Source organism: Lacerta agilis, chromosome 2 (assembly GCF_009819535.1).
Source record: "Lacerta agilis isolate rLacAgi1 chromosome 2, rLacAgi1.pri, whole genome shotgun sequence".
Classification (NCBI taxonomy): Eukaryota; Metazoa; Chordata; class Lepidosauria; order Squamata; family Lacertidae; genus Lacerta; species Lacerta agilis.
Window position 1 is genome coordinate 37,695,440 of NC_046313.1, and position 24,079 is coordinate 37,719,518.

A 24,079-nucleotide genomic window follows, 5' to 3' on the forward strand; every position below is an offset into this window, starting at 1 on the left:
CTCCTTTATGCCAAGTATGTTATTGGCCGCAGAACATACGTTAATTAAAGCTCCATTTTTGGGTTCTTACAAACATGAGTTTCCTTGTCCGAAGTGACGCTCCTTGCTCCATGTAAGCATTAGTAACACTTTTGTTCTTTTGTGTCTTTTCCCACTTGGTCTTCCCTGGAGCAGGTATGGTACACATCTTGGTCAATTCATTCCCTGCAGACAGAGCCAGCATATAGGACTGTCTTCAGCTCAGCAACCCTCCTGGTAAAAGAGGAAGCACTGAATGGGTCTTATACTGAGATATTAATAACCATTGCTATGGAGAGGTACAAAAGTGGTAGCTTTGTTTGTTTGTTTGTGTGTAGAGTCAGTATGAATCTTATCAATGGTGAGTTTTGCTTTCTGCTTTTGAGATAGTCTAGTGGGTGTCTAAAGAAGTTATTACTACTTAAAATTATAGACAGAGTTTATTTCATTTCCTAGTGAATGCATTTAAAAATAATAATAATAATAATCCAGTGGTCTCAGGGTAGGGCTATATTCACAAAAGCAGCAGTGCAAGGACAACTCCTAAAAATCCAAGTCATTTATATTTGACTAATTCTTTAGATTACCCATTAGATCGGTGGTGGTCATGTTTTCAGATATTGCTATTAAGTAATTATTATTTCAATTGCTCCATCGATACTTTATAGCTGTCAGCTTTCTTTCCTTAGCAGAGTGCCTTTTAAAGTCAGGCAATAAGACCTTAGTCTGGGGGTGCATTTTCAAGAAAGCATACCCCTCTACTGACTGCCTTGTATGCAGGGTAAGTAGCTTATATCTCTGTGAACTTTCATTAGATTCTTATAAAAAAGTGACCCAGTCCATTAAATGCTGCATGGCAGATAATGGATGAGCTACTCGGGCTGCTTGTTTGCTGTTCATTTAATTGTATCCCCAGAAATTGGTTTCAAGCCATGATCCATATGCTCCATCTTTCCAACCAATAAGAACGTGATTTAATCTCCTTTGGAGATGTATTCAAAGGGCAATTTCTGTCCAACTTCAACATCTCTCTTTATATTTGCTTCAGTGACAGGTTGAGTCCTTTCTGTGCCTAGACTTTAAGACTAGTTGATGTTAGAGAACTTAAGGCAGTTGGTCATTCTTCTGATTAGACAGAAATAAAGAGAGAAGGAAAGTCAAAGGGGATGATGGGAACTAGTAACTGGACTAACATTTGTTACTATGGTGAGTAGGGTCTCGCATGGCTGTCCTTCTATAAACTTGTCACTTCTCACTACATTTTGTGGTTTTTCTGTATTGTGAGGTGCATAATTGGCATGTCTCACAGAAGTTATTAACCCCTCCTTTGCCCCCCACCCCATCACACATAATGCAAAGTGAGCTTCTTGCCAGTGACCCTAATCCCATTCGCGTCTGCTTCAAGTCCTACGCAAAGCAGTATGTTCAGTCTCTCTTCCCATCTCCAGTTCTCTCCCTTTAGGCTTTCTTGCACTTCCCCTTCTTTTCCCGTTGCTGGAACTTCCTCAGTCGCCTAGCCCATGTGTCCCTCCACTGTATAACAAGGCTGCTTTTGTCTGCCACGATGCCATTCTGGTCAGGGGAATCCTCGTCGTGGCCCAGCAACAAGTATTTCTTCATGGGTTTGATTTTCGGGCACTTGCAGGCAATGTCCTTGGAGCGTATCCAAAGGAACTGGTCACCGCGCCGTATCCGGTTTGTCCCTTGCTTGTACACAGAGATGATGTTGACTGTGAACTTCCACCATTCTCCAGCCTTATCTGCTTTCAGGATGTGGATCTGGACAGCTGGGAATAGAAAGCCAAGAACAGGGACAATCAATTTAACAACCCAATTCTCCTCTCAAGGACAAAGCAAATGTTGCTTGAACAGCAGTGGTTAACCAAAAGAAATCTAGAAATATGCATGAAGGACATTACATTGCTGTAAATGATAGACTTCTAAATTACATGATAGAAATGTTCTTACTGTCCTTTATGGGGTAATTGATTTGATAGAGGGATGCTGGGGATGTAACTGCCCAACTGCATTATGTTACCTAGAAAAAGTGTGATATGTAGTAGATTCCCTTACAATGCCTTCTCTTTGGAAAATGACCCATTATATATATATATATATATTTTAAATGGGATCAAGTATTTTCAAATGGGTAGACTGTATGTATATAATCTGCAGATGAGAGGAGTTGCCTGTACTTCAGAGTCTGTTCCCAAACTGGAAGGTCATTGGAGGGGCAGTGGGGGACTATCGGCATCTGTCTGTCATTGAAGTAACTGGTCTGTTTGACCTCGATAGATGGTCATGGGTTTAGTTTTAAGAGAAGAATTGCCCTTACTTGTATTACATTCAGATTTCATTTGATCCTGCCTGTTTTTTTTCTGGAGTTGTGACTGAAATGTGCATTAGAGATAAAGAGAGAAGCCATCCCATTTTTCCTGATTGTAATAAGTCACTTTCAGTTTGGTTAACTACTTTGTTCCAGTCTTTGCTTAACCCTTCATCACTCTTTCCTGTGACTACATATGTGCCTGCCCCAAGCAAATTGGCATTTGGGAATAATGTATCCAGCTCTCTTCTGCCTGTGGAGACAAGTCTCTCCCTGTCCAACTCTCCCTTCTTTTCATGCTGGGCATCTTGACCTCTGTGGTCTGTGCTAGTGTCCCACATTCCAAGTCTTAAGTATGATGGTAACCGTTTCCATGTTTCCCTTACCTAGGGATTTGAGGCTCAATGAGAACTTCAAAAAAATAAATAAAATGTGAAGGAAGTCAGGGTCTTGTTTGGCTGAAGTCATGAAAGGTGGCCATGGTAACAAAAGGCACCCCTTTCATTTTGAGCAAAAGGTTGGGGGGAAGGGAATTAAAACCCACCAAGAACTTTGCCACACTGTTTGTTTTTTTGGCATGTACTGGGGCCAGCCTGTGAAAAGAATCTCACTGCAATGCATCCCCACAGAGCAGAGTCCCTACCTTTTAACCCAATGCTTCTAGCTCATAAGCATGCAAGATTTGTCACACTGGGTAGGCTGAATAGACTACCAGCCTACTGCCTTATCTCCAGTAGCAGCCAGTAAGGGTCTTTAAAAAAATCCCCTGGCTTCCTAGGAGTACTTGTGATAGTATACTAAATGAAAAGGCAATCGGGTGACCCAGCAAAAAGTTTACAGATGGATGAATCAAATCGCAAACATAAACGCTGTTAGACTAACCAAATAATCTCAAATCCACAAGGTTTTCATGGTGAGAAAAACAGCCCCAACCTAAAATCTCAACGTTCGGTGTTAGTAATGCTGAGTAGAAACCATTCACAGCTTTGCTTAAAATAAATGATATATGCTGCGCACCAATTACTTTTATTAAATTTCCTTATAGGCTACAGAATCTTTATCCTAAGTGGATACTAATACAAACGTTGAGGCAACTCAGCTGAAAAACCTGAGCAGTGCTCATGTAAGTCTCCAAAAGGACTGACCTAGAGCTGGCTCCTCACAAACTAAGCAACTTCTTCCAGTGTGCCCCCTCCAAGTCTTGCTGTGGCATTGAACAGCTTCCCGGGATTGTCCGTTTTAAGACTCACTTTCAGCTGGGGTTGCATAGTTCCTTCAGGCTTATCCATGGGCTTCACCCCTCTTGGGCTGCAGAGCAACTCCCCTTGTTTTGAGAACAATTTTTCTTTCACACAGAAAAAGTGGGCAATCTGTAAAGTTCCTATGCTGTCAAAAGCACAATTTTGATGTGAAAATTGAAGCTGGCAACTGTTCAGCTCCATCCTAAGTAGGCTAAGTACTGCTGTAAAGGGAAGTGGCTGTTTGAGAATTCTTCCTCTGCCAGATTAGACAACTGAGAACAGTCACACCCACAGTAAATGATGTGACAAGGGGGAAGATCTTAAATCATTTTGGAAAGCAGAGCATTGCTTGATATGTGGGAGTAGGGTGATTGTTGGCTGGAGTGCTTCAAGTTGTTGAAAATAAAGAGAGCAAGGGGTGTTTATAGGAGGTTAAATTCAAAACCCAGTGAAGCTAAACTGATTTGGATCTTTGGTGTTTTTTTTTTGCAAGGTTGTGTTTTTTTAATGTTTTTTATTTATTTCATAAAATTCATACACCCTCAAGTGGTTTACAAAAAGATAAAACAATAAAGATGTGAAAAAATCACGACCATACTTTAAAGCATACAAAAGTTAAAATACTAGAAGTTCCAAACTTAAGCATATTTGATCTTCCAGGAGGAAAACAATTCCTGCAATCTAAAATCAAGTGATGTTCCTTAACTCCACAATTATACTCTTCCCCTAGGCTAACTCTCAAAATTAACATCCCCGTGTCTTAAGATTGTCAGGATCACAAGGAGAGCATCTACCATGGCATTGTGTGAATAGGGCCATTAGGAATTTGTATGCCATACCAACAACCTCCACCTGCCCCACCATTAACAACATGGATAGCAGGTATAGGAAAATGAGATGTACTGGAGTCTACTTAGTGTGGGAGCTGGCAGTTTCCTAGTATTCAGCAGGGAGGTGCAGGTGGAGGAAATTATGGTTCTGGTCTGGAGGAAAAGGGATAATTGCTATTAATTAACTCTGGAGTGCCAAACTCAAATGGACTGGAATGGGGAAAATACTTTGATTGGATTGGAGGGGTTGGGGGGGTGGGGTGAGGGAGCCAAGGGTTAACTTCTGAAAAGCAAAGTGCTGGGGTTCAAGCCTTCCTGTAAGCTTGGAAGTCTTGCTCCTTAATCCTAGATATGTTGGGGCTTGTTCAGGTTGCTCTCCGCAGTGAAGGAAATACACTGAGAAAGTTCAGAGGCAAACACTTTTTATTTCTTCCACATAATGATCTGGTATCAAATTCAGGTGGAACTGCATTTTTGGGTTTGTTTCTTTTTAAGCGAGTCTGGTATCTGTATGTGGTGGGTGGTGAAGTTCGCCTTCTAATCCGTTTTGAGTTTGACATTCCTCTTTATTGTTTCCTTTGTGAGTGAAATTGCTTCATCGAGAAGCTGAGTATAATCCAATCAGTTTCATTTCCATCACTTCACTATTTAGCACCAAGAGGAGTCACTATAGTTTTAAATGGCTTCTTCTTACATCTGGGATCCTACCTGCTCTAGCAAGTATCAGCAAACCCTATATGAATCTGACCACTATAAGTAATTCCCAAACACTCAAGAGTGATGCAAATCCCCCCAATTGGTTGACAGATCAATTTATGAACATTTTGGCACTGACTTTTGTTTTGCTTGGAGATCACTTGTCTTAAATAGGGCTGCCATATGTCCAGATTTTCCCAGACATATCTGGAATACTGCAGTTGGCAGCAGCGTCCATGTGGAAATTGGGAAAATCAGGATGTATGGCATCCCATGTTGCTGCTTTTCAATTCAAATACTGATTTTGCCCAAGAAGCTCAACAACTTTGGGCAACCCCCCCCCCAAAAAAAAAAACTCAACAACTTTTCTGTCCGGATTTTCACTGTTTGAAATATGGCACCCCTAGTCTCAAACTGTGATAATGTAAGGCACTGAATTTTTTTTTAATTATTATACTTGGATTATATCTCAAGATGCTGCCATCAACTAATTACTTTTTTAAAAGCATACGCTGCACTGTAATGCAGCCTCCCTACTTCACCTTGCAGTCCCAGTGTGGCACTGCTGATTGCAAACACAAAACACAAAGGTCCAATCCCTGGCATCTCCAGGTACAGAAGGAAAAGAATCCTGCCTGAAACCCTGACTGTGTAAGGCAGCATCCTATGTTCATAGAGACTTGTCCAACTAGTCCACATAGAAAAATTACAAGCAACATTCAGCAACAATCACATGCTTGCTTCTTAGCCCCACAACCACAGGCCCACTCCGATTCTCTACCAGGAAAGCTGTACTGCACAAAATGATACAAGGCAGCCTGGCCATGCTTGGAAGCAGTAGTTTACTGCTAAACTTTAAAGTGTGGTGGGAGGGGGGCTCTGGCTTCAGTTAAAATGAGGACAACCTGTCCTGAATTATGCTGGATTTAGCCTTCTGCCCCCTGCGAGAGTAACACAGACAAACCTACAGCTGCTGGCACATCCTTCCACGGCCTGCCAAAGTAGAAAGAGAACAAGTCAGCATTCGGTTAAAGGAAAGAACTGACAAGCCAGCTGGTTAACAGGGTTGGTAACCTCTCTCAGCAGGGAAGGAGGGGAAATTCCACCAGGGGCAGCATCTCTGTTTCATTCATGGCTGAGCTTGTGCTGTGAGCTACAAAGCCCCCCTCCCAGTCCAATGAGCACAAGCAAAGTGGATTAGACTGAGCCCTGGCACCAGGAAAAAAGCGATGGGCAAAGCGATTGGGATTGGTAACTGGGGGCAAGTGGATGAAGCAAGCAGCAGGTGCCCCGTAAGCAGCTCCACAAGCCTGCTGTGCTCTAGCAATGTACCCCCTGAGGGAGAGAACAAAATAAAATGAGTCACAGCTTTCACATTGAGCTTGTTGCTGCCTGGGCCCCCGAGGACACTAGTTTCCGACATGGTGTGGCGTGTGTCCAGCTCCTCGCTAAAAATATCTCAGGCATGCACCATTGGGAGAATATGAGCAGAAGAGGGCAGGGGTCCCCAGGCTGCCATCGGCTCACGGCCCTTACTGTGCAATTAAAATAAGCGGCAGACTTGGTGTTTGTAAACTCTTCTTTTAAACTCTTGTTTAGAGAAGAGAAGGCCAAGTCAGCCAGGAGTCATCTTTCTTGGAAATGTTTAAAAAAACAAAACACAACTTCATGCATGGCCAATTTACACAGCCCAAGCCTTCTGGGGAAATAGCTGGACAATAAGCTGAGCAATGAGCAGAGCTAGGATACGGCCTATTTAAGCCAGGAACACCTGTGGTGCTGGAAAGATGTCTCCAGAGAAAGGACTGCATCAATAAAGAATGGAAAACAGAATCCACCAAATTCTTACCTACTACCCTGCAGGAGTTTGGTTGCCATTGCCTTGTCAACCTCCATTCTCCTTACAAGGCTTTTAAATGAGGTGTTGAGGATAGATGCGTATCCTTTGAGAGCGGACTGGAGTGCGGGGCCAAGGCTCTGTTCTTCACTGTGCTGTTAACCAGCCACCAGGTGGCATTGCAGCACTTCAGGCAGCTGAGAAACTGGAAGGGTCACAGTCGGGGAGGAGGCACAAACCTCTTGTATTTCCTCCGCAATGTTACAAGTTATATGCATTTATAATTGCATTTAAGGGCTCTTAACTGCGCCTAAATTTTGGAACGTGGATGCAGCACCACACACAAAAACCAAGAAATCTTGCTCACTATGAAATTCCCAGACATGTAGCAAAACCTTTTAAGTTCTTTAGGAATTATTGCTTGGACCCACAATATCTGATTACAATTGCCCAGAGATTTGACTACAAGACAACCTCTCCCCACAAATGCTAGGAGTTGCTTTCTTATAATACGTCAAAGACTTGGGAACAGAGGAAAATTCAATAAATTCACTGAGAGTTCCCCTCGTTCACCTTCCCATCCCCTCCAGATGTCCACAGGCCCTGAACAAATATGTTTGATATGGTCCCTCGTTCTTTGAAAGTATCTAAGCCTAGACCAGGTCATTCTAGTTTCAACCCCTCTCTGGAGCAAAGTTTGTCATTATTATTATTAAAATCTTATTTTTGAAGTGGGGCTAGAAAGCTTATGGGGTTTACCTGTTGTTACATCTGAGTTTAATATTGAAGATTTACGAGGTTTAATCTCTGCTTTTTGTGAACGGTGTGACCCATCCAGTCACTTTCCTCCTTCGCAAGATTTAATTCATTTCCCCCTCTATCCAGTTTTATGGCCACCCTGGCAGGGCACATTTCTGCACAACTTCCCTTTATCACAAAGATACCCATGCACTACATATGGATGCAGTTACACCCAGGATTCGGCATGAACGAACTGCCACCCCAGAAAACTCCCCCAAAGCTCAGAAATACGGTTTCACCATATTAATGTTTGGAAGACTAGCTATTAGAACAGCCTATGTTTCCTCTCCCTCTTCAGCTCTATCCTCAGGAGTTTTGGGTTTCTATGTGGAATACTTTTTTTTTTTAAAAGGTCTTTTGAAAACATTTTTTTTTCCACGTACTGCTGCCAAAGTGCCTTTTCAACAAAGAGGATGACTAACCAGAGTCTCCATGAAAGAAGGATTTTTCCAAGGATGGCTGAAGGTGGCAGGATGGTGATATCACCTTTTGGGATAGGAACCCCCAGACTCACTCACCACCCCCTGCTCCTTCCAAATAAATAAATAAATATGGCAATTGATTGGTGGGAAGGCAGTGGGAATTGCTAGGTTCCTACTGGTGATTTGTGAGTCAAAGGGAAGTCCTGTTTGGCTGGTTCTGTTAAGTACCAAATAGGGCCTCAAATGATTTCTTATTTATTTTTCATCCATTTGCTTAGTGACCCTAATGGGCCATAACCAGAGGCATCCCTGTTGACCAAGCACCTTGGAAAAAGAAGTCTACAATGTTTTACAAATGCATGGAAGTGAACTAGATCAAAGTGACTGCCTGCCTGAGACGCTGACATTCCATCTGCTGTCTGGGGATGAAGAGAGGGCTGTGTGTGTGTGTGTGTGTGTGTGTCCAGGCAGCGGAGGAGAAGGAGTGGTGTGAACAATGCATAAGAATTAAGAGATTAAACAGTCCAGGAAACTGAAACCATCTCTTGCCTTTCCCAGTCCAGGTGTAGTGCTGCACAAGCACACTACGGTGCAAGGGAAGTTTATTCCCTTTGGATGCAAACTCGCCTGATCAGAAGGCGATGGTTACCTGGGAGTGTAAAGGTGTCTCTGTGCACCATTCAGCCCAAACTTACTGCTGTTGCTTTACCTTCTCCACATGCCTGTTTATGCATTCACCCACATCTCCCTCAAGCCCAGACATCAGACGTGCCCAGTATGAGAAATGAGTACAATCTAGGGATGAGCAAATCTCTCCCCCCACCCCAACATCCCCCCATTCAATTTCATTATTATGCTGTGGTTTGGCTCTGCCCAGCATTTCATTCTGCCTGCCTTCCGGTTTAACTTGAAGAATTTCTGGGATTAATTTGGTGCATGTGCAGTTTGCTGCAGTTTTCAGTTTGCATTTCTTCCCTTCGACCCTTTTTTACAAGTTAGCACCAGGCATGAGTGCATATGTACACTGATTAAAACACAGCACAAAACAGAATATTTTTAGATAGTGAGCTTGTATAGTGCCCATTGTAGTTAAGGCACTCTTAAATTGCAATTGGGATATAATGGTTATGAATAAAATAACAAGATATAAGCAGTTATGGGAGGGAGGGAGTGAAGATTTTTTGGAGGAAATTGTTAACGTTTTTGCACTTTGAAAGGAAGGAAGCAAATAAGTAGCCACCTCTTTTCATAGCCCATGAAGCAGTGGCTTCATCACTGGTGTCTCATGGCAAACCTTGCCTTTTCGTATTCTGTGGCTATGCAATGAGCTACTTATAAACGTCCCAGAATCTCACAGACTCTCCAAGTCTACCAGCTCATTTCCCCCCTAGCCTTCCTGTTAAGCAAAGTCATTAATTAATTCAACTTAGAGGCAAACCAAAGCAATTTTGGTTTGAGCCAAAATAAAGGTGGTTGAAATTAAGTACCCTCTGGCATTATTCAGCTCCAAATATTTGAACAGAATTAAATTTGCTTCTGAATCTTTTTTTAAAGGTATAAATAATAGTAAAAGACAGGATTTTTCTTTGTTTTGTATTTTTAAAGACACACTCCCCCTTTTGAGCCAGCAAATTAAAATGATGATAAAAGCTGTATAGAAGCTAGTTGTCCAGATGATAGCACCCCAATTTAGCTCACAAGGGAAGTAACCATGTTCAATCTAATTAGGACCTGTTAGGATATTCAGAACTGCTATCATTCCATAAAGTTGAAGAAAACAGCCTCCTAATTGGCTTCCTGCTGGGAAGTCCGCGAAAAAGCCTTTATTGTCCCTCTGTGTAACCCACTCTGCACTTTCTTTGCAGCTGGACTGTTTTGAACACTGTGCTGCCCTCACCTAAAGGCATGGCTGCAAGAAACTTTCATGCTACTAGTACATGAATGCTACTTGGCGTATCAGGAGTTTTTCTCACAATGGTGTGTGCAAGGTCTCACATGCCTACTCGGTATTTGAATATCATTTGATTTTGAAGCACTCCTATCTGCAATCTGTTCTAAAACTCGGGGTGGGTGGGGGGGCCTTGAAACATTTAAATACCTGCATTTAAATTTTCCTCCTATCCATAGGTGGCACGCAAAAACTGAGGTGCAATGGGGTATGGTGCTTGCATTCTCTAAACAACGAATTCTAGAAGAGCCAAAAGAGCAATTGCATCTGGGCTTAGGTTGTGAGTTGAGAACACAACACCTTACCCTTAGGCATTAATTAAAAGTCAACAGGCTCCTGGCACCTCCCCGCCCCCGTTTTACTCAGCTTCTTAAAGAAACTGAGATGACATTTCTGATTTTACGAAGCATTGCCTTTTACTTTCCTAGGGAGAGTAAGGTTATGTAACAGTAGAGGCAACTTAACAAAATAGAAAGTAACATCACACCTCAGTGCAAGAGAGGACAGAGAAGGTAGAAAGTACAAAAGTACAAGATGGCTCTAAGCTAGATCAGAACTGAGTAGTGAGGGGAGGCAGGACTGGCATCAGAGATGGGGAGTATTTGGGCACCTTCAGGGACACACTGTAGTTTCCCCAGGGTTCTTGGTCATGCTGCTGCTGCTGCTGCTGCTGCTGCTGCTCAGTGCTGTCACTGCCTGCTCACCTGCCCTCTCTAAGTATGCAGGCAGTAACAAGGGGGAGGAGGAGATGTAGGAATATCCAGCCTTGTGCTTTCCCTCTGGGTGGTTTTGTGGATTGGGTCCAGAGAGGGGGAGAGTATGCGAATGAGCAGTGGAGATGGAAGGAAGGGTGATGTGGGCTCTCTCAGGGAGTAGGCCTACTGAAGGCATCTCTCTCTCTCTCTCTCTCTCTCTCTCTCTCTCTCTCTCTCCTCCCTCCAAAAAAGAAAAGGCTAGAGCTGGCATTGAGATGTGTGCTAGATATAGCCTCCCAACTCATGTTTGCTCATAGCCATGTGACTCTTCTTTGTAGCCCTGGTTATGAATATTTATTGTGGAAGAAAGGGAGGAGGGGCTTTCTCATTTAGGCTTCAGAACACATTTGCCTTTTTGTAAAAAGCAAGTCGAAACAACAAGCTTTTGCATTTGACCCTCTCAATGGGGGACTGGCAAAGAAACTAACAACAGTACTTTTTCACTAAATGTCACATACATGCACAGTCTGCACACTGTCCTTCCATGGGAAAAGGATGTGATAAATTATTCAGGGTTTATCTCTGCAAATGCAAGTTGGAATTTTGTTTTGCTGGAGTGGGCAGGTGGCCATGGCCTGGTGAAGTGGGAGGAGATTTTGTGTACAAGGAGAGGGCCGTTTTGTTACTTGCCTGTTATTTGGTGCAATCTTGCTCCCATGAATTTGCAATAAGCTGCTTAGATACAAAGCAAAATCCCAATTCGTCCCCTGAACAGAACAAACTGAGTTACTGCCAGGAATTCCCTTGTGGCAAGAAGAAGTTTCAAAGGCATGCTACCTTGAATTTAGTTCAGCATTTGCAATCACATCCCAAGTGTGCCTTAAGTTTCAAATGAGCAGAATGTGCTGCTGCTGGAAATTCTGATTCAGTGAGGAAACTGGGGGGGGGGGGGGGAGAGGCAGAGGAATCTTTTCCAGAGACTTCCAGCAATCAGCATAGTTCATCATGTGCATACATGACCAATAGGCGCAACAGCAGTTTAAAGGCTACATTTTCAAGTTCTTTTAGAATATAAACAGACCATGGCCAGGATTAGCCTGAGAATGAGATTAGGCTGAGAAAGGGGTTGATTTTGTTACCAGTAAAACTAATAGTAAGGGAGATAGAAGAAACAAGGGTGATATGCACAAGCCTGAGCAGGACATTCCCAATCTGGGGAGAAAGAAATGCTGCCCAAGAGCAAACCTTAAGTGCTTCTGCTCCCAAGCATCTGCAGATGTATAAATAGTGTTAATGATAACAATTATTTTGAACTTCAGACTTCTCAGATATGCCCAATGGTATAATAGACAGACTCAAATTGTATAGATTTTTGTACCACTGTTTAAGCAAAGAAGGTACAATCAGCAAGAATCTAGATAAATACTCAAGAGGTTAACCATTGTCTATTTTTTTCAATGGAGGGAACTGGTGTCAAAGAATGTTGTATAGAACTTCTAACCTAGGCTGCATATGCACCATTCATTCAAAGCACACACCCCCTCCCCCCAAAAAAGAATCCTAGGAATGGTAGTTTTTTTAAGGGTGTTAGGAACTACAGTTCTTTGAGGGGTAAATACAATTTCCAGGATTCTTGAATCCAGGAATTTAGGGTGTCCAGCACCCACAAACTCTTAACACTGTCAAATACCTCCTGATCATTTCTACAATGTTCTTAAACAGTAATCAACGTTAAACACACCATACTCTTACAAATAAGTTGGGCATGCCTCAGGTACAGAATAGCCTATTAGTTCCCTTTGATGTCCTTTTAGTTCCAGTTCTATTATTTTATGCACAGTTGTACATATTTTAACATGAATGGTCAAATGCAAACTAGTTAGGTTTCTCATCTGTGACCATCACTGTGTACTCAGATGAAGCGAAGGATAATTGATGGCATATTACGTGATTGCTCACTTTCGCTGGAAACCCATTGACAAATCACACCAGAAAGGAATGAATAATAATAATAATAATAATAATAATAATAATAATAATAATAATAATAATAAACAAACCATCAAGCAGCTTTTTCAAATTAGCGAACAAGGAAGTTTCTCTTTCTTTTCCCACTTTTCCTGCTCACACTTTTGCTTCTCACTCTGAACAGAATACACTGCCAAAAATGCAAGACCTGTTGCTTTCTGCTGGGACTGGCTTCACTCTGGATTGAAGTTCCTAAGTGGAACTGACCACAAAGTAATTTGCATTCCATGCTGATTCAGACAGGCCCTGCTGCCAAACACTTGTGCACTCCCAATTGTTCCTTGGCAATCATGGCTTTACTAGTCCTGCACCTGATGTCATATGCTATCATGTGAGTGGCAGATGGGTGTGGCCAGCCAAAGCAGCCATGTTTGGCTGGCCTGATGGGGCCTAATTTGGCCTACAACATGAAGGTCTCTCTCCCTTCCCACACATACACAAAATATTAGATAATAACCACCAACCAAATTGCCAGTGAGGCATTTGCCATCATGTAGTTAGACCGTCAGTGAGTGACATGACTTAGTGGTCATTTGAAGCTCTTTGAGCAAAACCAAACTGTCTACCTGCCATACAACTACCACACTTCCCCAGTATTTATGCCCACCTTTGGCAGGGGCTTCCCAGGACTCCAGAAACAAAGTGTCCCAAATCCTGCTTACCACAAATGCAGGCCCAGACACATCAATTCTAGAGAGGAATCCAATGGCATTTCAGAAAATAGATTGAACTTAAATGGAAATTTCTCACATAAACAGAGGCAGATGCACACTAACTCTAGGGTGCCCTCGGGGAGGAGGGATGGTAGCTCACCATAGTCCTTCTTGCAATACTTCTTCATGTTGATCTTCAGTTTCCCTTTGGATGCCTTGCAGTATGAATCACAGTCTTCAGGGGAGCCGCCGCCGAGGAGGAAGAGACAGAAGAAAACATTAACAAAACAAATTAGTCTTAAAATGAATGAAAGACTTGGGAAAAGAAGGGTGTGTGTGTGTGTGTGTGTGTGTGTGTGTGTGTGTGTGTGGAGAAGCGAACAGTGAAAGCTGTAGCCTGCTATGAATAAGCAGCATGCCTGTGATATCCATCTGCCAGGACCTGATTGGGTCATCTAATGGGGGCATTCACTGAAAACCTTCTTTCTAAAGAAAGCATCTCACAAAAGAAGCTATCCTCCTCTCCCTTTCCCTCCCCTCCTATCCCCGCCTGACGAATTCTTTAAGCTGTCCTCTGCAGGCTGCCACAACTTGGTTGCCTCCATGGGAGACCCCAGGGCCTCGCTTATTGTGCCACCCAGATCTTTAGAGAGCCACAGCCCCCCCCCCCCAGTTCTTAAACTGCAAACTGGAGTCTGATTAAAGCCCACAGAGGCCTCTTTGTCACCCCCTAACCCAGACCTGTGTCAGGCTTTGGCATTCATTGCAAAGGGATTCTGGCTGGGGTCACTCCTCAACAAAAGGGGTCAGGGAGGAAATTAGCAGCCTATGAAGCATTAGCAAAGCCTTTGGCGTCCACTCTACTGGAGTGTGCAAATAAAATGCCCCAGTGGGACTGCTTCATTTCTATGGGCCTTACTGCTGTGATACGATGGATTTACTCCTCCTGAACATCATCCTGTGTTCCAGTGCCACTAATGTGATGCTGTGTTGAGTTTTTGGCACTGCCTCCATCCTGCTTTGGCTGTGCAAGAATTATTTTCATGCCACTCTTGAGCATTGGGAGTGCAGCTTGACCCTGGGCATGAAAAACTGTTATTTGCTGTGGCATTTCTTTCTCTCTCTCCAGTCTCTGGCAAGGCTGGGCTGCATATAGCTCAGCCTGCACTATGTTTCCCAGGTATGCCAGAGTATAGTGTCTCTACAGCAATGTTCCTGCTTATCTAATTGGTGCATGGATGGATCAGGAATTATACTTTGCTGTTAGGAAAATATATGATGACGGGCAACTTGCTTTTCTACAATGATTGATAAATATTATGGTTCATTATATGTTCATGTCCTGCTCTTTCCTTAGAATGCTCAAATCAGCTAACATAGGTCTACTACCTATGACCGATCATATTCACCTCTTGCTTGTCTGCAAGCAGTATTCTCAATAACAAGAGGCCCTATGACCATCTAGGGGACTATACAATGGAAATGAGCAACCACAGTAATATTATTTACTGTTATCCTTCCTTCCTAGCCAGAACAGCATTCTTTATGGTTATAAATCCATATACTATGATTACCTACCTAATTGTGTTGCAAACAGGATGTACAGATAAAGGTCATAAAAATACTTGGAAATTTTCATATTTATATTCATGAGCAATGGAGGAAGGGATAAGTCCAGCTCCACCACATTCACACCTACAACCTTCCTCTGCCCTTCTTTTCCACCACTGCCTAATGCAGAGCTTTGCCTACTGATTAAAAAATAGTTCAGCACAAATACAGTTCAACAGCTCTAATTATTGCCTAAGATAAGAGTGTATCCCTTGTGGAAAGACATTGGCCACATCAGGATTAGAAGGACCAGAAATGGAGAAGGAAGGCAGCCCCATACGGACAGTTAAAGCTATAAAGCAAACATCATGAAGGGTTGGGTGCTTCTTTGTCTAACGCTCCTTGTCTGTTCCTGGTCCATCTTTTACCATACAGTGAATTGTTCTGGGCCCATCTCACACTAATATATTTGTCCTTGAACTATTTACTATGGAATAGTTCTGTGGATCTACTGACAATATGTTTAAAAAATGACTCATCTCACCTAACCTCAGTTTACCACTAGCAAAGACTGCAATTCATTTACATTAAATAGGGGTCTTGCCATTGTCTTCTGTAAGAGCAGGGCTGCATTATTATAGTCATTTTCCAAGTCCTGGAGGAAAAGTTGGATTCTCTATCCCAAGTCAATGAGCAAAAGCTTAAATGTGTGTTACCAGGTTGGCTAGAGCCCCCCATCCACTGTGTTGAACGCTGTTCTGACTGCTTCCAATTACTGATCCATCAACAGAAGCTGAGAGCATGCTTGCAAGCAGCAACAAAGAAAAGTAAGACAGACAGTTTCAACCAAGAAATGATAAAAGCGATTTTGGGTCAGTTTGGAGTTGAAACAAAGGTACTTGTATAATATATCAAGGTGTATAATAAAAGTTCTAAATGGAATTGTGGTTCAAATTCATGTTTCTGTGCAGTCCTTTTTTGTTTACTTCTACCTTTCCCCAATACCAGGCATAGGCAACCTTCGGCTCTCCAGATGTTTTGGCCTACAACTCCCATGATCCCTAGCTAACAGGACCAGTGGTCAGGGATGATGGGAATTGTAGTCCGAAACATCTGGAGAGCCGAAGGTTGCCTATGCCTGCCCAATACCCAAGAATATGCACTTTCTGAAGGAAATTTTGTTTCTTATTTTTTCTATGTTTTCCCCTCTGTATGCCATTTCCTTTGTTGTGACAATAAAAGTACATTGTCTCAGTTGAGTTGATAAATCACTAATATTTCTGGCTGATCCCCCAGGAGCCAAGGCAAGGCTCAGAGTGTTGCATACAATACTGAGGTGGTGAGTGATCTCCCAGGCTTTAGGCCTTGGACTGCTGCTTGAGGAAATGAAATGTACACTGGCAACACCCCAATAGAACCTTATTTCTGCATGGAACGTCTGGCATTATTGCTTCTAACGGTTTAGCATCACTGGTCTCAAGCTGTGCAGTATTCTTCCAACAGAGATTCAGCATACATCCTTGCTTTTGACTTTCAGGCATCTCTTGAAGACTTGTTTAAGGTTTCGTTGATGGCAATTTCACTTGCCATCTCGATGTAACCCTTGAGAAGGGTGGAAGAGTACAGCTCCAAATACTTTTCACCAGTATTCCTGCTTTCCTCATCTTGCCTCAAACTTCATTGATGAGAGATGTAGCCCCTTCACAATTGTGCAGGTTTGTAAGAAGAGCAAGGCTCTCCAGGAGCTGGGGTACCACAGGGGAACACAACACACATAAACCTCCCCAGATTGGAGAAAATGTCAAGTCTTATTTAAACAAACGTACAAACAACCTTGGCAAGCTGCAACCTCAAACCCAGCAATCTCATACCCAGTCAAAACAAAACAGATTTGGGAAATGGTACTGGATAAAAGGGCGGCTGTTTTGTCTCATTTGCAGCTTCAGAACATGTCAGGAGCATTTTTTCCCCTTGCCTATCAGTTAGTTTAGTTATTTTCTGAACGATTCCTTCACAAATCAGTGCACTCACCCTTTTTAGTGCTTCTTGTATTTGCACAGTGTGGGCAACATTAAAAGCCCGTCATTGGTGTTTCCATGTGCTGGACAGCAACTGACACACAGCCTTGCCTGAAAAACCTCCCTGCCCTGATCCTTCTATGAACTACTAATCCTTGAACAAGGAATTCCCAGCATGCTGCTGTCTGTGCTCACAGGATGGTGTTCATGTGGAGATGGAGATCATAGGATAATCAGAATGCCTGGCACTAAAACCACACAGCACTAAACACTTCTTGAGCAACGGTGCTAGAGCTATTTGGAGCCCATGACAAAGTGCACTTCTTGTGTCAGCTGGGATGCATCATCCCAGATGGAATGCCAGATGCTTGAGAGACAAAGTGGACATGTTTGCAGTACATGATATTCTGGTTGTATTTTGTGGGAGATTGGTTCATATTGTTCACAGCACATCTGTTTTATTCCTTCTGCTTCGTGTTTTATTTCCCTATGTATGCACATTTCTTGGGGTTCATTTCTCAGGGCTGCTCACCACCAGTTGCCCACTCAGAATGGTCACCATCAATATTATCATCTTGATTTCTCAGAACTATTCAGCACTGTTGCACTTGTGTCTGATTCAGGAACAGCACGTATCTCACAGAGAAACAAACTGGGATGGGGAGATCACAGAGGCATGATGTCTCCAGGTCGTGTGGCAGCTATTATGGCTTTCCCATTATGAGCTCCAACTTAAAATTTGCCATACAGTTTTAAGCAAGGTAACATGCTTATGTGACACAGAACACTGCAGATAATCTCCAAGCCACATGAAAGTTACCTGTGAAGCAGACTTCAGAGCTGATCTTTTGGAGGAGTTGGCTCTGTTTCTACAGCTAGATGAATCAAACACCCTAAATAAGAACATTGCTTAAGCATTTGCCATGCCTGCAAAATTCCTTGTTCTCTTGTGCTACTACGTCACACCCGGTGTGTAGGAGCAGGCAGCACCTATCTCCCGAGAAGATCAAACAGCTAACCATGTAAAGAAAACTACCAGTGGGTACCATGAGCACACTTCATTAAAGAGGGATCAATGCATTTGCTTGGGTAGCTACTAAGATCTATACAGTACAACACACATAGCGAAAATATGGGCCAACGAGTCAACAGACAGCATAATTTCAAGTTAATCCAGTCTCTGTAGAACTGCATGCTCCAGCTGCTTTGAGTTCCAGCTGCAAAGCCAGGTCTCCAAACCCCTTTATAAGAAGCTGCTTGACCCCAAATCCTGCAGCAGGCCACAATTTCAGCATGAGGTATAGAATGTGAAGGAGAAGGAGAAGGAGAAATGGTGTCATTGAACAATGGGCCAAAACTGTAATAAAATCCTGCTCTGAGGAGCAGGAAAAGAACTAGTAAAATTACCCATTCTCCATAGCTGATCACATCAAAGTATTAAAAAGGAATGAGACACAAGGGTTGACTTTAGGTTTCCACTAAATCCCAAAATAAATTCCATTTAGAGAGAATAGCCATTTACAGATAAACCATCTGAATATTTTCAGACATTTCTCCAAAACACAAATATGAGCCACATGGCCCTCCATAATCATGCAGCCAGTGCTGGAGAGAAGGGGTGTAATGAGAAGTCAAAAGCTAAAGCAGGAAACACCTCACAGGTAGGTTACATGGGGTATTGTTTTTGCTAACCTTGTTCTTTTACTAACAGAATATCTGGCACCATTTCTATCTCCCATGTTAAAATACAATTCAGATAAAGTAGGCCAATCAGTTAGTGATGGTTCCTTACTCTTGCTACAAGTACTCAGTGATATGCAGGTCCCATCCCATCCAGTCCTACAATTCTATGATTTTATGTTCAGGCTCAATCTGTCCTTGGAGTGAGTTTATTGGTTTTAATATCTCCAAGATCAACTTCAGAGCAGCAAATGGTTCCATGGGTGACAGTAAAAATGCTTTTGCAGAGCCAGTGTCTGCTTTCTGTGCCAAGTAGCTACAATTTCCTCCAAATGTTTTGCTGCTTCAAGCCTTTCATTCATTGAGCCTGCCTTTATCTTTGCAACCTTAAGGTGACGGGTCACTGAGGGGCTGGGGGCTGGAGATGCTGTTCCTACTGCAGAAAATGGCATGCAGTGGTTCTGCCTTGGTTCTTGCAACTGGGCAGCATTTCTGCAGACAAGTCATTTATAGCAAGCTATACACAGCGGGTGGCGCTGTGGGTTAAACCACAGAGCCTAGGGCTTGCCGATCAGAAGGTTGGGGGTGAGCTCCTGTTGCTCGGTCCCTGCTCATGCCAACCTAGCAGTTCAAAAGCACAAAGTGCAAGTAGATAAATAGGTACCGCTCCGGCGGGAAAGTAAATGGCGTTTCCGTGCGCTGCTCTGGTTTGCCAGAAGCGGCTTAGTCATGTTGGCCACATGACCTGGAAGCTGTAAAGCGAGATGAGCGCTGCAACCTGGAAGCTGTAAAGCGAGATGAGCGCTGCAACCCCAGAGTCGTCCGGGACTGGACCTAATGGTCAGGGGCCCCTTTACTTTTATACATATAACCAGAGCCAACTGTTATGTGAAAGCACTAGCTCTCACAAACAGGGTCTAAAACCTGACAGTGGTCCTCCTTGAATCCCAAAGTGACTGTGTGGGGACACTACTTTGCTAGTCCTAGGTTGTATATGCAAAATTACATTCTATGTTGCAGGTGCAGTTCATACGCTCAAGGTGATTTTGAGGAGGTTGGCTAGATAATTCTACAGATTCACTAGAGCAGAGTTACAGCTTTTGTCCTGACAAATGCTAATTCACTGATACCAGCTCTCTCTGAGCCACACTGGATATTTTAAAGAAGCACGCTTCCTCTCCCCATGCTTCCATGTCTCACACAAAGCAGGGTAGATTGGCCCTGCCCTTCCTAGATATTTTCCCCACTGTGTTTGTTCCTGCAGTGGAAGAACACCCAGATCACCCATGGGGGGGAATATGCACCACACCCCTTTGGATGAGATCTAGGAGAATGGAAAGGGGAAGTTTGGCTTCCTCTCTCTTGCCACTTCTACAGCACACCTGGCATGGCTCTTGTTCTGTTCATAGTGTTTAGGCAGCTTCGTAGTGCTTCTTATTAGTAACTGTAACTATTCCTAATTCTGAATTTTAAATTATTTGTAACCTGCCTTGGGATCTGCTGGTGAAGGGCCTGTAATGGATTTAACAACAATTACAGAAACATATAATCTATTTTAAGAACAAAAGTTCTACTGAAGTCAAGTTGCAGGGTTCTGCTGCTCAAACTGGTTCAAGTGCCCTTGGTATGTAAAGCGTGGTTGGTATGTAAAGTTAGGGCAGAAGAGGATGTGCCAGATGCAAACAGGGAGCTGAAGCGAACAAGTAAAAGCTCCATGAACCCTGCAGCAATCCCAGCAAAGCATAACTGCTATTAACCTCACCCTTGGAACAAGACCGAACAAATAAGCCCCTAGCAATATCCTTTCTTCTTGCTGAGCAAGATTGATTGAAAAACAAATTGGCGCAAATAAGGCATGAAATTAGATTAAAGCCTCTCACTTGGGGCTGCCAGGACGGAAACCAAGACTTGGGCAGGCTTCTGTGGGAGCCGAGGCACCATTAATAAATCTGTCTGTGGCCCCTCCTTGTCCCCGAAGCCTTACTGCCCAAGAGAGTATACTCATAGCCTCCACAGTATTATAATCAAGCAGAAAGAGTTTTCTTCCTGTTCATGGGTTGCCAAATGATAGTTCATGAGGGTGTACTTGTGAACTGCTGTCTGCTGGCGAATTTAAGAGTTCCTGATTACAGTTCCCTTCAAGGAATACAGGCCGGCTGATTTCAGATCTGCCCAGTTAAAAACAGGAATAGGAAACCAACTTGATGAGGTTGCAGATGACGGGAAAGACAAATGGGAATAAGTAACAAGTTAAAGGTGAGTTGAATCTTTTCGAAACCTTGCAAGATGGCGGGCAGCAGAGAGGGGGAGCACACAATCAACTGTGAGCTCATTCTCCCTGGGCTCCCTAAATTACCCCAAAACAATAATTGTCCAAGTATTCAGCTCACCATTCCAAGGGCTGGAATACACCTCCCATCTTTCAATCCAATGCAAGTCCAACTGTGCAAGACTTTAGCATATGAAAAGAAGCAGCAAAATACTTGTCCAAAGATAGACAGAAAATAGTATGTCCTCAAGAGTGGGACAATGAGTTGAACTGGATGCCACAGGGACCGTAGAAGTTTCTGTTTCTTGAGTGGCATCAGTGCTTCTTTAAAATTCTTAATTCACCCTTCAGAGGCTTCTAGAAGCAGAGAACATACTGCTGGGGCTCCAGAAAGGAAACTGATACGGTCACACTGAAACTGGGTTTAAGAAAACAAAAAAGCAATGTGGGTTACACTTGGGATTACTTCAGCCCTGGCCATCAGGGGTTCACACATTTTGTCTGGTCTAGATAGCCTGCTAAAATATGTGATTGCCAGATTCCTGATCCTTCACTAGCAGGGGAGGGGCAGTGTCTTATTGCTTATGTGTTCCAGAAAACAGTCTGGAGGCACATGACACAATAACCTTGATTAAGCAAAGCAGTTCTGATCCTCGTCAGTGCCTGCATGGCACACTGATTGGGAATCCATGCATGTTAACTTGCAGCCCATCACAGAAGAAAAGCAAGGCATAAAGGTAATAAAACAACTACGCTGAGCTTCAGAGGCGATCCAGGCACCTGGAAGTGTGGTGCGAGATAATGTACTGAGCTTCAAGCTCCAGAGAAGAGCTGGAGCACATCCATATTGCACTGCACTTCCGAGAGTAGCAAATCCAGAGTAATACTACCAGCTTAAGAGAAGGGACTTGCACCAGTAACTGATGGCAGAATCTGCTCAATAGATTTTCACTACACAAAATTTCATTCACGTCTCCTAGTTCACCCCACAGCTAAAAGTGCAAACTGCCTATGTGACATTCATAAAGCCAATCTGGAAGTGAAATCATTATACCATCTTTGGTTCCCACCTACTGTTTATTTGGGTTGGGCTGGGGAGTAAACTTGGGACCTCCCTTCGGAACAAACATTTTATTTTTAAATCATGCATCAACCCCTCTCTCACCCCCCACCCCAAAATGATGGTGCAATTATTGGGAATTAGAATAGTATTGTAAAAGAATTGTGGGAAAGTGGCATATTAAAAATGCACATCTATTTTAAATTACAATGAAGAATTTCTACTATATGGAAGTGTCTCAGAGGAGAATGGAATGCAGTTGTCAAGGGTACCCACACCTGCTTCCTTCCCTTCTAGCTTCTATCAAGATGCCCTATTGTGGAAAAGTAGCCATATCCACCCGCAAAACCAAAGCAGAATGAAAGGGCTCAAACCCAGAGGTGGCAGTGGGGTGTACAAAGGACTTTGCTTTATGTTTGACAGCAAGTCATAGCCCCCGGTGGGCGCCTTCTAACCCTTGTCATGACCTTCGGCTTCCTCCATTGTAAGGGGGCTCCATTGTGAAGTGTTCTTGCTGAAAGCAAGGGGATATCGTTAACTTGCTGAATGCCATTTTTGGCTCTCTCCCATTAGGGTAGTATGAAGGCAGGAAGGGCAAGGAGCAGCCAAGATGTTTTGTTATTAAAGTTTGAGCGTACTGCTTAGCACCGGAGTACCTCATTCGGAGCCCGTTGCGGCAGCACCTGTCTTCCCCACTTTGCTGCTTCATCATATCAGAGCTCAAATGGAGGTGTCACAAGGCACCTCGCATTTCAGAAAGCAAGAAAACTGGAATCCAACAGAATCCAGCAACGTGATAACAACAGGGGCAGGGGTGGGAAGCCTGTGGTCCTTTGGATGTTGTTGGATAATGCCCATGGTAAATGGTCAGGCATGATGCAAGTTGTAATCCAACAGCATTTTTTGTTGTTGTTTAGTCGTTTAGTTGTGTCCGACTCTTTGGACCAGAGCACGCCAGGCACTTCCGTGTGCATTTTCAACTACATTTCTGATATTTCTGCTTAGATACTTCAACATAGTCTCAAGTTCAATGCGATCAAAAGCAAACTTCTCATCTTTCCTCCCAAACCATCATCTCTTTGTCCGTTACCAGCATCACCATCCATCCAGCTGACCAGGCACAAAGCCTTGGGTGTTCTATTTGATACTTCCCTTCCCTTTGCCTCTCAAAATTATTCAGCTCTCTCAAAACATTTATTTTTTGACCCTTATCTTTAAGTCCCTTATTGTCTTCAGCATTCAAAACCTTCCATATCCTCATCTGTCCATGTCTCTGCACCTATTTTGCAAGAGATCATTTTGTCTAGCTCACCACACAGGTGGTGCTGTGGTCAAACCACTGAGCCTCTTGGGCTTGCCGATCAGAAGGTCGTTGGTTCGTTTTACCTTTACCTTTTACTATCTTCAGCCATCCAAAGGTATCTTTGCTACATGAAGTAACGTTTTCCCTTGCTGCTCCTTATGACTGGAACTTCCTCCCACATGGGACTTACTACCAATAAACAAGCATAGGATTGAGTGTCCCCATGCATATTTGCACTAGTTGCACATCTTTCACATGACAAGTGGCAGAGCCATAGTGATGGGGGTAGCCCGTTTTTTTTGCCCTGGGTGAAGCCTCCAGAGGGGTGCCATTGAGGCTCCCTGCCTCTGTGTGTATGTACACAAATGTGCATGGGGGGTACCAAAGTGGGTCTTTGACCCGGGTGAAATAAAGCCTAGTTTCTTCTCTGCAAGTGGCTAGATATATTCTGGCAGGTAGCCCTGTCAGAAAAACTAACTTGCACGCCCAGCTTGCAAGGGACACCACAAAAAAGACTCATTCTATGCTATATGACACCCATTCATTGACTTTATCAACAAACAGTGGGATTTATGCCTGCTCCCAACAGCCCATACAACTTTCTGGAGAGGTCTCATCCTTCATGCAGCTGATCCTGTGTAAAATGAAAATCCCACTGCAAATGTTAATTAAATTTCTTTTCATGTTAAAAGTTTAATAAAAA

At 43.2% G+C, this 24,079-nt stretch overlaps 1 protein-coding gene across 2 annotated transcripts in view; it reads right to left on the bottom strand.

Annotated features, from left to right (window-relative positions):
* Positions 1–439: 439 nt before the first annotated feature.
* The window catches only part of NTN1 (netrin 1), a 106,463-nt gene continuing 82,823 nt past the window's right edge, over positions 440–24,079 (bottom strand). For both annotated transcript variants that reach the window (XM_033139561.1, XM_033139560.1), the window contains 2 exons: positions 13,656–13,730; positions 440–1,805 (listed from right to left, as the gene is read on the bottom strand). In XM_033139561.1, the coding sequence (XP_032995452.1) occupies positions 1,477–1,805; positions 13,656–13,730 (404 nt within the window). In that variant the 3' untranslated portion in view covers positions 440–1,476. The remainder of the gene's footprint in view (positions 1,806–13,655; positions 13,731–24,079) is intronic.